At 55.0% G+C, this 14,269-nt stretch overlaps 1 protein-coding gene across 1 annotated transcript in view; it reads right to left on the bottom strand.

The window, feature by feature from the left end:
• HNF1A (HNF1 homeobox A) overlaps window positions 1-14,269 on the bottom strand; it is a 23,165-nt gene that overhangs the window by 2,919 nt on the left and 5,977 nt on the right. Inside the window, exons 3-9 of the mRNA XM_010828840.1 lie at window positions 13,952-14,269; window positions 6,123-6,322; window positions 4,251-4,437; window positions 3,131-3,372; window positions 2,172-2,323; window positions 1,858-2,059; window positions 994-1,185 (exon numbers count right to left, since the gene is read on the bottom strand). Coding sequence (XP_010827142.1) covers window positions 994-1,185; window positions 1,858-2,059; window positions 2,172-2,323; window positions 3,131-3,372; window positions 4,251-4,437; window positions 6,123-6,322; window positions 13,952-14,269 — 1,493 coding nt within the window. The remainder of the gene's footprint in view (window positions 1-993; window positions 1,186-1,857; window positions 2,060-2,171; window positions 2,324-3,130; window positions 3,373-4,250; window positions 4,438-6,122; window positions 6,323-13,951) is intronic.

Raw genomic sequence — 14,269 nt, 5'->3', positions numbered from 1 at the left:
TCCGGCTGGGCTCCTCCCATGAGGGGCCTCAAGGCAGAGGCGTGGGCCTGGTGAGCCCCGCAGTGGGGCAATGGTCGGGGACTCAGGGCTGATTTCTAAAACCTGGGAGCTCCAGGTAGAAGAGATGGGTGCTGCCCCCAACCGCAGGGGCCTGCTCTGCCTGTCTTGTGGGGAGGAGCCTGGGGGAGGCGGGGAGCCCACTCCTGCCGTCACCTGGAGAGCGCAGGTGTGGAAGGGACCCAGAGGTGCAGGTGCTGATGGGGTACTCAGTACGGGCCCTGGATGGAAGGGTCAGTGCCCTGGTGAGGGGGGCGCATCTTATCCCCCACCTCCAGGGCCCCTCTCCACAGCGTAACCCAGCATTCCATCTGCAGTCCCAACCCCCCCAAAACACACATACACCAGCAGAAAAGCGACACAAATCACGTATGGTCACGTGGACTCAGATGGAAACACAGCCACCCACATACACACATAAATGGTGGCCACCACACACACAGACGTTCAGGTCCACAAATCCCTCATCCAAGAATCCAAGTTCCAGAAAGGTCTGAAAACCAACAGGTGTTCATCAGGTTGGTACTAGAGCTTGTCTGGTGGCGAAGTCGGTCCTGAGCCTATTAACCCTGCTTCGTGGAATTCTCCCTTTGGCTGCAGAAACCATGGTGTTTGATGAAAGGGTGTCGGACCAAGCCTTGCTGAGAGTGTTGTACGTCCTCATGGTGTATGCACCATGTCACCTTTCTAAAAGCTGAGGGGTACACATGGCCCCAAGGGCACATGTGGGTGTGTACACACGACCACATGGATTCACACATTGAAATGTATTCAGCCCATGGACGTGCATCTGAGCACCCCCAGAGCCCCCATCACAGAAGCACTCATACTTCTGTGAGTATCAGACACACACACAGACCACAGCATCTGCCACACCGCCCCTTCCCCTGGGTTCCCACCACCCCACCCCCCAGCAGGGGGCCAAGGGGTGCTCACCGTGGGGGCTCTGCAGCTGGGCCATGGTGGCCATGAAGGGGCTCTGGGCCACGTGGCTTTGCACAGAGGGCATGAGTGGCTGCTGATAGGAAGGGTGCAGCGGCTGCGAGAACTGGACGGGCTGCAGGGTGGTCAGGCTGCTGCCCATGCTGTTGATGACCGGCACACTCTGTGCCTGCGTGGAGGCCAGGCCTGAAGTGGTGGGAGGGGCAGGGGTCGGCCAGGCCTCCGGCTACCTCCGTGGTGTCCCCAGGCCCAGCCCGGACCCCCAGGGGCACCAGCCCTCCCTCCTAGAGCCCGTGGCTTGGAGGAGGGGACGAGGTAATCCGGAAACAGCCTTGCACTGCATTAAGGCCCAGGCAAGTGACTCCCCCTCTCTGAGCTGCCAGCTTACTATAAGGGCAGGGAGTGTGTCAAAGAGGGTTCCTTGGTGCCCTGGGGTTCTACAGCAGTGCAGAGGCCTTGGGGCTTAACTCTGTACCTCTTCCCCAGCAACTCCCTGTCTGTCATATATTGAGCTTCTGCATAATAGTTCTGTGAATAAACTCTTTCTGAACTTTAAGAAAAAAAAGCTAAAACCTAGAAAACGTCAGTCCCCCTTACACTGCTCTGTTTTTCTGTAGCTGTTTCACCATCTTAGGTATTGTGTAACTTGTGTATTATGTTTATCGTCTGCCTCCCCCACTTAGGTGACTGAGTTCTGGGGCTCTTTGGTTCACTTGTGTATCCCTGGTGGAGCATGGCGCAGGCACTCAATAAATCTATGAATGAATGAGTCCCAGTGGCTCTCCCCATTCCTGGATTCAGCGGGAGACCCCATGAGGCCCTCACTCAGATGGCCCCCTTCCAGCCCCACCAGCTTACCAATGACCAGTGTGGAGGCTCCTGTGTTGGTGAACGTGGGGCCCAGGGAGGCAGGCTCTCCAGGCCCAATGGCCATGACCCCGGGAAGTGAGGCCATGATGAGGTTCTGGGGCTGCTGGCTGAGGCCTGGAGATGTCTGCTCCAAACTGTGCAGTGCTGTCAGGGTGCTGACCGGGGGCAGGGGGCCCCCAGTGGCTGAGACCTTGGAGGGGAAGCCAGACTGAGTCAGGGTGGGGCCCCACCCTGCCTCCCCGGGTACTGCCCCAGAATCTCCCAGCTGAGGGGAGATGGGGGAGGGTGGGGGGGACACTCACCAGCTTGGCCTCTGTGCTCAGCAGACTGTGACTGGGCTCCAGGCCGGTGGGAGACACTTGATGCAGGGGTGCAGACACCGTCACCAAGGGACCGCCGCTGCTTGAGGGCACTTCTGCCCCCTCACTGGTGGCAGGCTGTCCATAGCGCACGCCTGGAGTGGGAGCAGTGTCCAGCGTCAGCACCCCAGTTTCCTGCCTGTGCCCACGGCCCCCAACACCCCAAATTGTATTGGCTTGCTCAGGCCACTCACACCATCTTTCTCTATGCAGCCAGCAGATTTTGCTGGAGTATCCACTTCCTGCCAGGCCCTGTGCTGGCTGCTTGTTCCACCCCTTGAACACAAGCTTTGTGTTTTATCAGCTCTGTGGCCCCCCACTGCCCAGGGCTACACCGGACATGCAGTCAGTGCTCAATGAAAGACAACAGAGCCAAACTGAACTAGGCTAATGAAATTAAACCGCAGCAAACTTGAATAGAATGAATTGGAATTAGGTGAATGAAACTGATCAAGCTGAATCAAACCCGAAATGAACTGAGATTGAGTTGAATTGGATCAAATCGAATTGGATTGAAATTGAACTCTACGATATGAGATTAACCGAATTTCCTTGAAATACATTTAGTTAAACTGATCAGTTGGGAATGGGATTGGACAAAACTGTATGAAATTTAAATGAAACTCAGATTATAGTGAGTTGAACTGGAGTGAGTTGAACTGAGCTGAAAGGGATTAAGTTGGCTTGATCGAGGATGAATTGCAGTAACCGAAATCCAGTGGGGTCGGAGTGAATGCGGTGGACAGAAGAGAGGGCAGTGGGTGGAGCTGAGTGGTCAGAGGAGAGGAGAGGGGTGGGGTGGATAGGGTGCGAATGGAGCTGGAGCCATAATGAGGGGCTAAGTGGTTTACCCCATATTCCCTTTGCCCACTGCCCAGTCCCCCTGCCCACATGGCACTCACCGTGGACCTTACTGGGGGAAAGGGCAGGCGGGGGCAGACCAGGGGAGCTGTGGGCGGGCAGCACAGGGCTGGGACCTGGCCCCGGCGGCGGCCCGCTGTACGTGTCCATGGCCAGCTTGTGCCGAAAGGCTTCTTCCTTGCGGCGATTGGCAAACCAGTTGTAGACACGCACCTCTGTGACGAGGTTGGAGCCCAGTCCCTGGGCCTGCGACGGTGACACCCCCCTCTGGATGCACTCCGCCCTGGAAAGACAGGTTCTGTGAGCCTGGGGGAGGTACTGAGAAGCAGGGCTCTCTACCCGAGAGTCCACTGAAGCTGACAGACCTGGCTTCTGAGCCCAGTCTGCTCTGCGATCTTGAGCAAATGGCTTAGCCTCTCTTGAGTCTCTTCATACAGAGGGAGCACAGTAAGCGGAGGGTGAGTGAGACAAGCAGCCCCACTCAGGGGCGCTTGGGTAGGCAGGGTAGCAGTTCCTAACTGTTTTGGCACCAGGGACCAGTTTCATGGAAGACAATTTTTACATGGGCTGGGGTGCGGGGAATGGTTTTTGGGGTGATTCAAATGCATTACATTTATTGTGCACTCTGTTTCTGTTGGGTCTTCCCTCTGCCTGCAATGCAGGAGACCCAGGTTCGATCCCTGGCTCAGGAAGGGAATGGCTACCCATTCCAGTGTTCTTTCCTGGAGAATTCCATGGACAGAGGAGCCTGGCAGGCTATAGTCCATGGGGTCACAAAAAGTCGGACACTACTGAGTGACTAACACTTGTTTCTATTATTATTACATCAGCTCCATATCGCGTCATCAGGCATTAGATTTGGAGGTTGGGGACCCCTGGGTGGGGGGTGGGTGCCAGAAACAGAGCTAGGTTTCAGGCCCTGTATGGGAGCTGAGAACTCCTGGGCCAACAGCTGCTGCTGCTGCTGCTGCTGCTAAGTCGCTTCAGTCGTGTCCGACTCTGTGCGACCCCATAGACGGCAGCCCACCAGGCTCCCCCATCCCTGGGATTCTCCAGGCAAGAACATTGGAGTGGATTGGGGGGCCTCCCTCAGGATCCAGAGCCCTCCTTGCCTTCCCCAGCCCAGACCCAGCCAGCCCTGCCCACCGCCAACCATTCTACCTGTTGCACTCCTCCACCAGCGCCTCCCGCTCCTCCTTGCTGGGGTTCTTCTGCCTCTCATAGGCCTGGAACAGGATCTGCTGGGAGGCTGGGCCCCATTTGAATCGGTTTCTGCGCCCCTTCTTGGTCGGCAGCTCATCTCCCGCAGGCTCTTCAATCAGCCCACCCTGGCCTGCATGGGTGAATTCTGCGGGCACAGAGAGCTGTGAGCAGGACACTGGCCAGCCCACCTTCCCGCATCAGCCTGAGCATGCCTCTGCTTCTTTCTCATTCCCAGGGTGCTGAGCCAGAGGGGCTTGCAGCTCGAACCCAGAAATCGCCTAATCCAGTGATGACAAACACACAGCACACGTCACCCCTTGCCTAACCTGTGTCCAAGGCAGACATCACTAATCAACCCCTGCACACTCTTCTATTGGGCCGAGATATAATCTCAGAGTCCTCAACATAAGGCTCCAGGTAAGCATCACCTTTTATTCACATTGGACACATATGCCATCCCATTTTACAGAAGATGTAACTGAGGCTCAGGGAGGTGAAATATTTTTCCAGGGCCACACAGTAGAGCAGAAACCTGAACTTATATCTCCTGAGTAGATTCAAGAGTTATTTTCAACATTCTAGCCTTGAAAATCAAGCCTGAAGTACAAGTATTAGCCAGTAGAGAAGATACCCAGCCACTTTCTCAGCTGATTCTTTGGTAGGAGGCCAGTTAATGGCACTTCCAAATAACAGAACAGCTAGCTGCCCTTCAAACAGCAGAGGAAATATAGATGTGTGTATATATATATCTATATATGTATAGTGTATGGCTCACGTATGCACGGGGGTCATCCCTGGTGGCTCAGGATTCACCATATTCTTGCCGGGGAAGCCCCATGGACAGAGGAGCCTGGAGGGCTACAGTCCATGGGGTGGCAAAAGTCAGACATGACCAAGTGACTAAATAGCAGCAGTGTTTGCATATACTACCTCTGGAAGGATCTGTATGAGACTAGGAATGCCCGTGGCTGCTTTAGGAGAAGACTCCTAATTTTTATTGTAAAATCTTTCTTCTGTTTTATTAAAACTAAGTATGAGTATTGCCTTAAAAACAAACCTGGATAATTATAAAAGAAACATCAAAACCCATCTTTTTTACACTTAGGCTCAAAAGTGTGGAAGTGCACTTGGGATTCTATAGGGTACGAAGCTCAGGTGGTAAAACCCACCATGCCCTGAATGAGAACATGCCTAGCTCTCCCCAGGTTTGCAGTGGAGGGTTCCCTGAGCATACACCTCGCCTCTGAGCCTTCGTTGCTGCTGTTCCTTCTGCCTGAAACTCCCTTCCCTGCATCTTCAGGGGTCGAAATTCAACTGACACTTCAGGACTTAGTCAAGAGGTCATATTCCTCGTGTGATCACTCCTGATGCCCCTGCCTCCGTGAGGAAGAGGAGCTGCTTCTCTGCAAGCTCAACACTTGGAAACGTTCCCTGTGGTGCCCTGTGCTGGGCCTGGAACATGGTGCGTGCTCCAGAAACGCTGGCTCTTGTTGGTGTTATCACATTTTAATTCTCATCTCACCGAATCATGCGGATTTGTCCTCTGGCTTCCCCTCTGCACAGGACGCTCTTAGAAGGCAGGGACCCAGTTCATCCATCTCTCGATGCCCAGGATCAACCCTCTTTCCCTCCACCAGAGCGCCTCCCACAGAACAGGTGATACACGCTGGTTGAATTCCCCTCCCCCCCCCCACTACCACCCGCTCCTCGACTTTGTCCATCTGCCTATCCAAGGAATGGGGAGGGGGCGAGACTTCCAGCCCCCGCCCTCGAGCTGCAGGGAGTCCCAGGCCCTGCCGGGAAGACGGGCTGCTGTCGGTCATTACTTACGCTGGGCCACCTCTCGCTGCTTGCGGACGTACCAGGTGTACAGGGCGGCTCGCTTCTGCGTCTTCATGGGCGTGCCCTTGTTGAGGTGCTGGGACAGGTGGGACTGGTTGAGGCCGGTGGTGTCGACCACCTCCCGCTGCGGGATGTTGTGTTGCTGCAGGTAGGACTTGACCATCTTGGCCACGCGCCACGGGTCCTCCCTGGGGGAAGGACCGTCTGCTGAGCCAGGGGTGGGTGCTGGGAGCCCTGTCCACCCGGGAGGCGGGGATGGTGGATGGAGGCAGGTGTGGAGCCTAGGGGCCTGTGGCCTGACTCAGGGACGGGGAGGTATGGGCACTCATGTCAGGACACAAGGACATGGGGGCAGAGATTCACAGACACACACACGTGGCAGACGTGCAGACAGGCTCCAAACAGCCCTGCACACACAGGAACAGATGAAGGTTTAGAAACACACAGTGATACACGGACACACATGTAGACTTAAACAGGCTCACCCTGGAAGCTACACAGGCCCATGGGGAGGATCCTCCATTAAAGACCCCTCCTCATTCTACCTAGAAATGTTATTTGTGACTGTGTCTTATCCACTGAGAGACTGTACACACCTGGAGGGCAGGAACTGTCTGGTTCTCAGCACCCAACATAGGCCTGACATAGAGTATGCCCTTGGTGACTGCATGAATGAATGACTGTACGTATATATGGATGGATGGATGCATGCATGGATAGGTAATGTGATGGCCAATGGATTGATGGTGGGTGGTGGGTGAGAGGATGGATGGATAAATGGGTTGGTTGATGGGCAGATGGTAGATAAATGGACGGATAGGTGGGTGTATGGATGGACAGATGGTAGGGTAGATGGGTGGATAATTGGATAAAAGCATGGATGGATGGATGGATAGGTAATGGGATGAACAATGGATTGATGGTGGGTGGCAGGTGAGAGGACGGCTGATGGATAAAGCAATGTGATGGTTGATGGGTAGATGGTAGATGGATGGATGAACAGGTGGTGAGGTAGGTGGATGGATGAGCAGTTGAAAGCATGGATGGATGGATGTGTGGATGGATAGGTGGGTAGGTGGGTGGATGTACAGATGAGAGTGACCTGCTGGAAGAAAAAAGTTGGATCTGTCAAGAAGGTGAGAAACATGATTCTCCCACTTGACAGCCAGGGTCACTGAGGCTCAAAGCACTGTGTCACATGTATCTCTTGCCCAGGGTCATGGGGTCAGCCCAGCAGAGTCCCGCCCCAGCTCAAGGGATTTAGTTCTAAGTTGGCTCATCTGATAAAAATTACATAGCGTCAAAATGCCTCCTGAAAGTCTGCACTTAACCCTAGACGATGGTGCGGCCAGTCTCCGCATAGCCCTGAGGCAGACGGCTAGTTTTTCAACAGAGTCCCAGGGTTATGGGCTGGCATCCCAAGAACTTCTTGTAAGAAAAAATGTACGTAGTTCTGTCACTGGAGGGATTCAAGGGACCTGAGGCCACTGTTGCTCAGCCTCCTGCCCTCAGCTCACCGTGGGGAACAGAAAGGGTCAGGCTGCCTGTACCAAATAAGTCCTTCCCTCTCCCTCTCCTGCTGTGTCTCAGCCTTCCTCTCTTCCCTTCATCCTCTCCTGAGCTTCTGCTACATCACGTGGCAGATGCAGCTGTGCTGAGAGAGGCAGAACTGGGATTTGAACCCAGGTCTGTGCAATCCTAAGCCTGTGTTCCCACCGCCTCTTTGCAGCTATTTGCTTTCAGAAATCGGAGGCTTCCAGTACTGGCATGTGTGACAAACGGCGTGTTGCTGCATCACATGTCACAGCCAAAGATTGGATACAACCCGAACGTCCAGCAGAAGGATGCTGATCAACCAGATTGCAGCGCCTCCCTCCAACCCCCGAGAAAGCTGTGCACAAGCCCAGCTGGAACAGTTCGTCTGGTACATCTGCTGTGTGGGGCCTTCCCTAATGGCCCAGTGGTAAAGGGTCCACCTGCCAACACAGCAGACACAGGTTCCAGTCCTGGTCCTGGAAGGGCCCACATGCCTCAGGGCAACCGAGCCCATCTGCCACAACTGCTGAGCCTGTGCTCTAGAGCCCGGGAGCCACAACTCCCAAGCCCAGGTGCCCAACTACTGACGACCACATGCCCTAGAGCCCGTGCTCCCCAAGAGAAGCCACCACTATAAGAAGCCCACACACTGCAGCTAGAGACTAGCCCCTACTCGCTGCAACTAGAGAAAAGCCACACAGCCACAAAGGCCCAGCACAGTCAAAAAAGAAACAAATAAAATTATATATTAAAAAATAAAATTTAAAGTGGGACAGGGTCTTTCCTGGTGGCCCAGGGGTTAAGACTCTGTGCTCCCTAGGCAGGGGGCCCGGGTCAGGGGACTAGACCCTATATGCTTCTGCTAAGAGCCCGCCCGAGGCAACAAAGCTCTTGCATGCCGCAATGAAGACTTGGTACAGCCAAATTAAAAAAATTTTTTTTTAATTGAGATAAAACATGTCTACATATTTGCTTGTGTTCACATAAAATACCGGAAGGATACAGAAAGAACTGGAGACACTGATTGAATGCTAGGGATGGGGCGGGGTGGGGGCTTTTCTCTGTTACTCTTCTGCGCTTTGTAAATTAAATGATACAGGATCATGTGTCATATATATCAATATCATATATTGATAATATACTACATAGATCATGTTTAAAACTGAATTGTGAAAAAAAAATCTAAAAGCAAATTAACCTCGCTCCCAGCACTCTAAAGCCCACCCCACAGTGCCTTCCCCCCCGGGCCTTCTCTTTCCTCCAAGAACCAGTCTTGCCTGCCCCACTCTGAGACCCAAGGGCACAGAGACCTTCATCCTCATTGGCCCTCTGACTTCCTCCTTTTTTATCAGCAGGTCGCATAGAGGGAGGGAGGAAGGGAAGATAGGGACAGATGTAGTTAAAACAGTCAGCAGTCAGTAGCTGATTGGCAGCCGGGAGAATGCATGTTTTTGGGTATTCACAGGGAGCCAGGCACTGTGCTAAGGGCTGGTCATTTAAATCTTAACCCTGGAAGCTAGGTGCTACTTGTCGACTCATCTCACAGGTGAGAAAACTGAAGCTCAGAAAGGTGTGTGCTTGTCCAAGGGGACCTCACTGGGGCTCAGGACTATTTCACTCTGCCTGTACCCCTGACATCTCCCTGAGCCCTGTCTCCCTGCTTTCAGGGGCCCTTAGAAGCCTCTCCTCCCTGCCACCACCCCCCTCCACCAGCTCCCCAGATGCCAGTCAGTCCTGGGAGGGAAGGGCAGGACAAAGTCCAGCCTTGTGCTCCACGGCAAACATGTTTATCTGATTCTGGGGCTGGGCTACCCATGGCCTCCCTCCTCCCCCAACTGCAGTCATCCCTCTCCTGAGAGAGAGGTCCTTCTTCCCTCCGTCTCTTCTCCAGAGAGAAGGAGCCCAGTCTTCCTTCAGCAGTGCCTCTCTGGGCTCAAATTAAAGATCTGCTGTCTCTCCCTGTCCATCTGACCCCGTGTGTCTCTGTCTGTCTGTCACTGTTTCACACACACTCTCTTTCTGTCTCTTTGTCTCTGTTTTCTGCTTTCTCCACCTCCACAAGACACACACACACACACACACACACACACACACACACACACACACACAGAGTCTCCAAGAACAGGGCTCTTTTCAGGACATTTTCCCCAAGGCAGAATTAAGAGGCCAGGTCTCCAGGCATCTCCTGCTTTCACGCTAATGGGTTTGAGTTAAGCCAATCCCCAGTTCGAATCCCACCTCTGTGACCTCACGCCTGTCATGTACACGCCTCTCATCCGCCCTGTAACAGGATGATGGCTCCACGTCTGCCTCCCAGTTGTCTATTGGGAGAACTGGATGAGTTTCTAGCAGGGGTGAAATGCTGAGGTCAGGGCCAGGCGCACAGTAAGAGCTCAGTAAGTGGAACGATATTGTTACCACCACCACCTCCATCATCACCACCTGCAACTTAGTCCTGGGGCCTCCCAGCCCCACAGCAGAGGGAAGAAGGCTCAGGAATGGTGGAGATCTGCCCATATCTCCCTCCTCCCACCCCCTGCTGGTTCTGGAGTCCCTCAGAGGTTTGAGACTTTGGGCCTGTTGCTTACAGGCCCATGGGATTTTGGTGGGTCCAAGGTTGCAGAGCTGGGAGACCAGCCTGAAGAGCCATTTACCTAGAGGGGAGCCGAGTTCTCAGCGTGAACCCCAGTTCTACCACTCACCCTCCAGGTGGCTCTCGGAAGTTGCTTAACTTCCATGTTCCTCAGTTTCCTCAACCATGATAGGGGCTAATAATATTTCATAGGTTATCAGGAGGAGAAGATGAGTTTCATGCATTTGTAAGCCCTTCATAAGCCCTAGGGGACTTCCCAGGTGGCTCAGTGGTAGGGAATCTGCCTGCCAATGCTGGAGATGCAGGATTGATCCCTGCATGGGGAAGATCCTCTGGATGAAGAAATGGCAACCCACTCCAGTATTCTTGCCTGGGAAATCCCATGGACAGAGGAGGCTGGCAAGCTACAGCCCATAGGATCTCAGAGTCGGACACGACTTAGTGACTGAGCACGCACGCACGCGTCAGCCCTAGAGCACTGCATGGAAATCAGTCAATGGTTAACAGTGAGACTGCTGGAGGAGGGTAAAGAGGGAGATGAACGTGTCAAAGAAAGGCATGTGACCTCAGGGTGCTGTGTCAAGTGTGGAGGACCTGGGTCCAAGTCCTGGCCTTCCTGCTTTGTAAGGCTACCTCGGGCAGGTCACTTTGCCTCTCTGAGCCGTAGTTTGCTCATCTGTAAAATGGGACCATTGATAATAGCAGTTGTTTGTTGCACTTACATGCCGTTTAACCCTGTGGGTAAGCATTATGATCAACTCTGCCTTGCAGAGAACACTGGGGCTCAGAAAACTAAAACTGCCTGCCCCAGCCAAGCTGGGGATCAAGTCCAGGCAGGCTGGCCTCTGTCGGGGTGTCAGATTGTCCCACCTCAGCCCCTGTCTTCCTGCGTCTCCGGGCCTTGGTACTGCCCAATGGAGAGGACCAGAGACCCTCGAGTTTGAGCAGCTCAGGGATAGGAGGACCTAGGAGGACACTCAAGAAGGAGCCCTGGGGACAAGCTCCTCCCTTGGCCATAGCAGCAGATGTCCCCAAAGCTCAGAGAAACCTACTTGTCACTCATTCATTCATGAATGTCAGCTACCAGGCTGGAGATCAGGGGTCTGAGTGGTGAACACAGATCTGGAAGAGCTTCGGTAGTCATGGCCCGAGACAGAAAACAGACAAATAAGATGATCATAAGTAATGATACATTTCAGGAGAAAGTCAGCGAAAATAGAGGAAGAGAGTGATGATGCTGGAACCTTCCTTTAGATGGGGTGATCAGGGAGGGCCTCACTGACAAAGTGATATTGGAGCAAAAAGGGGAAGGAATTGGTCATGGGAAGATCTGGAAAGAAGGGTCCAGGGAGAAGGTACAGCACATGCAAAGGTCCTGAGGTGGGAATCAGTGAAGTCAGTGTAATGTAAGTGGAGGAAAGTGGTGGCGGGGAGAGAGGTACCTGAGGAAGAGGTCAGGGAACCAGGGCAGGGAGTGTGAATTTTACTCATTGTCCTGGTCAGGGAAACCAAGGCAGGATGAGAAGAGACATGTCCAAGTTAACTCTAGGTCACACCTGGCTTCCTGGGAAAGTCCTACCCCTTCGCCATCCTTTCCAGCCTCAACTTCCCCCACCACCCAGGGCTGTCACAGGGGTCCCCCACCCCTCTTCAGCCTATGTCCTGAGGCTCAAGGCCCCACTTTCCCCCCTCGGGGTGTTTTCAGATCCCTTTTGTTACCTGAACAATAAGTAACCCAGGTAGTTAGTTATAAACTCCGCAGGAACAAGGAGCTGGTTGATAATTTATAGCAACATCTCAAATTTAAATGGAAAGTAAATAGCATGCTGTTAGCATTAAAGAAAACCCAATCGGGGCGGGAGGCAAGCACTCCAGCTTCCTCGCAGCTTGGGGCACCTCGCTCTCTCCCCAGCCCCTTCTCCCAGCTACATGTCAGCCCCAGGCCCCTCCTGGCTCGTCCGCTCCACTCTGCTTCTCCAGGTCTCTCTCTCCATCTCCCGAGACTCACCCCCAACCCCCGTCTCTTCCTTCTTGTCTCCTCTCTCTCCCTCCGCCTCCAGGTCTCTGCTGGTCCCCAGGGAGCACTTTGACCCCTGCGTGCTGTGGATCAAGCCTTCCTGTCCACCCATCATCCTGCTGGAGGGGCTACTGGTCAAGAGGCCCCACCCAGCCAGGTAAGGCCTTTGGTACCCCCCCTGCCCCCTACTCCCCGCTGAAAGCCCCCAGGCCCATCTGGGGCCCTGAGCAGTTCTGGCCCAGCCCCACCCTGTCCAGGTTGCCCTCTCCCTGGGTCTGGTGATGCCTGACTCTATGCCCCTCCCCTGCAGCCCAGCAGGGCCCTTTGCCCTCCTCCTCCTGCCAAGTCAGGGGGCCCTGGCTGCTCCCCTGCCCCCTCCCCGGCCCTCAGAAGGCCTGGCAGGCCCTGAGGGCTCCCTGAGGGATGGATCCCGCCCTCCCCCACCCCAGGCTGGGATCCAGACCTTGGACAGAAAAGAGATAGTCTTTAGGAACTCTTCCTCAGCAACCCACCTCCCCCCAACCCCGTCACCCCTAGCTGCCGCCAGCTCCGACCCCAGTCCCAAGAGAGGGGCATGGAGCCCCAGCTGGGCATCCTTAGTCCAGCTCCTTCCCCTCTCTGAGCCCCAGTTTCCTTTCGTCATCCTTCTCTGTATGTAGCTTCCTCCAGAGTTCATCTCAACATTGCCCGAAATGACGCCGGTGAAACCTCAGCCGGGCACCCCTCCCCGGACTGTTAGGAGGGAGGTTACAGAGCCTTGGAGGGGTGCTGTCCCTGCAGCCCCCAGGCTTCCCTTCCTTCACCTCCAACCTCCCCTAACCTCCCCCACCCCCACCTGGGGGGAAGTCAGAAATGGCTCAGGCCTCCCCAGGCCACCAGCCCTACAAGTTAATGATCACAGGCCTTATCAGAGCCTTTCGCCATTTATAAATTTATAAAACAAAAGAGAAATAATAAAGCCCGTGGGTAATTAGTAACCAGCTCAGCTCTGCTGAGGAGAGGGGAGCAGAGAGCTCAGACCCACCCCGTCCTCCAGGAGATGGGGAGAGCCAGCCGGTGGGTTGGGGGTACAGAGCAGGGAGGCTTCTAGCGGTACCCGCTGGTGATGGGGGGCCTGAGGCTGTGCTGGAAAGGGGAATAGCTCCCCTCCTGAGGCTCCATTTCCCACAGGTAAGAAAGACCTGGGTTCTCCCGGCTGAAAGCTCGAGTTCTGCGGAGGCAAAGGGGGCCCCCCAAAACCCTAGCCAGGGGTGTGCCCTGATGTTTAGCTGGGAAGTTAGGACTGGGGGACTAGAAATGTGCCTGGTAGCTAAAAATTCCCACCACCACCCCTTCCCCAGTTCTCTCCCCGGGTACTCAAATTGTGGATTCTCTGCTCTGTTCCCATCTTGGGGTTCCCCTGCGGGGCATGCCCCACTTCCCAAGCTCTGGGCTGGAAGCCTTGGCTCATGGGGACAGGACCCTGCAGAGGGCCGGATCGGGTGCTGGAGACTCCAACCTCCAAGCCAGAACCCCCCTCCCACCACCTCCAAGCTCTAACGGGCCCTGTCCCCATCGCAACAACCAGGCTACAGCCCATGGGACTCTGGACTGGGAAGGGCGGGCAGGAGCCGAGGGTGGGTCCCTGTCTCAGGGCTCCTTGGGAGCGGGGGACAAGGGAGGGGTCCTTACTGCAGCAGGGTCTCCACCACGGCCTTCTGGTGAGCCGCCTCTTCTGGGCTGAGGCTCTCCAGCTCCTTGAGGATGGGCGGCGTGAAGTCGTCCCCATCGTCGTCCGTCTCGTCCTCTGAGCCCCTGGTCTCCCCCAGCCCATTGGGCAGCTCGGCCAGCTCCCCTCGGCTGCCGCCACTGCCGCAGGACTCCCCCTTGTCCAGGGGGCCATCTCCAGCCAGCAGGTAGGGACCCGGCTCACCCAGTGCCTGGATCAGCGCCTCTTTGCTCAGGCCTGACTCGAGCAGGGCCGCCAGGAGCTCCGTCTGCAGCTGGCTC

The sequence above is a fragment of the Bison bison genome, unplaced genomic scaffold (assembly GCF_000754665.1).
Source record: "Bison bison bison isolate TAMUID 2011002044 unplaced genomic scaffold, Bison_UMD1.0 scf7180017864495, whole genome shotgun sequence".
NCBI lineage: Eukaryota > Metazoa > Chordata > Mammalia > Artiodactyla > Bovidae > Bison > Bison bison.
This window is presented reverse-complemented; position numbering and strand designations above follow the sequence as displayed.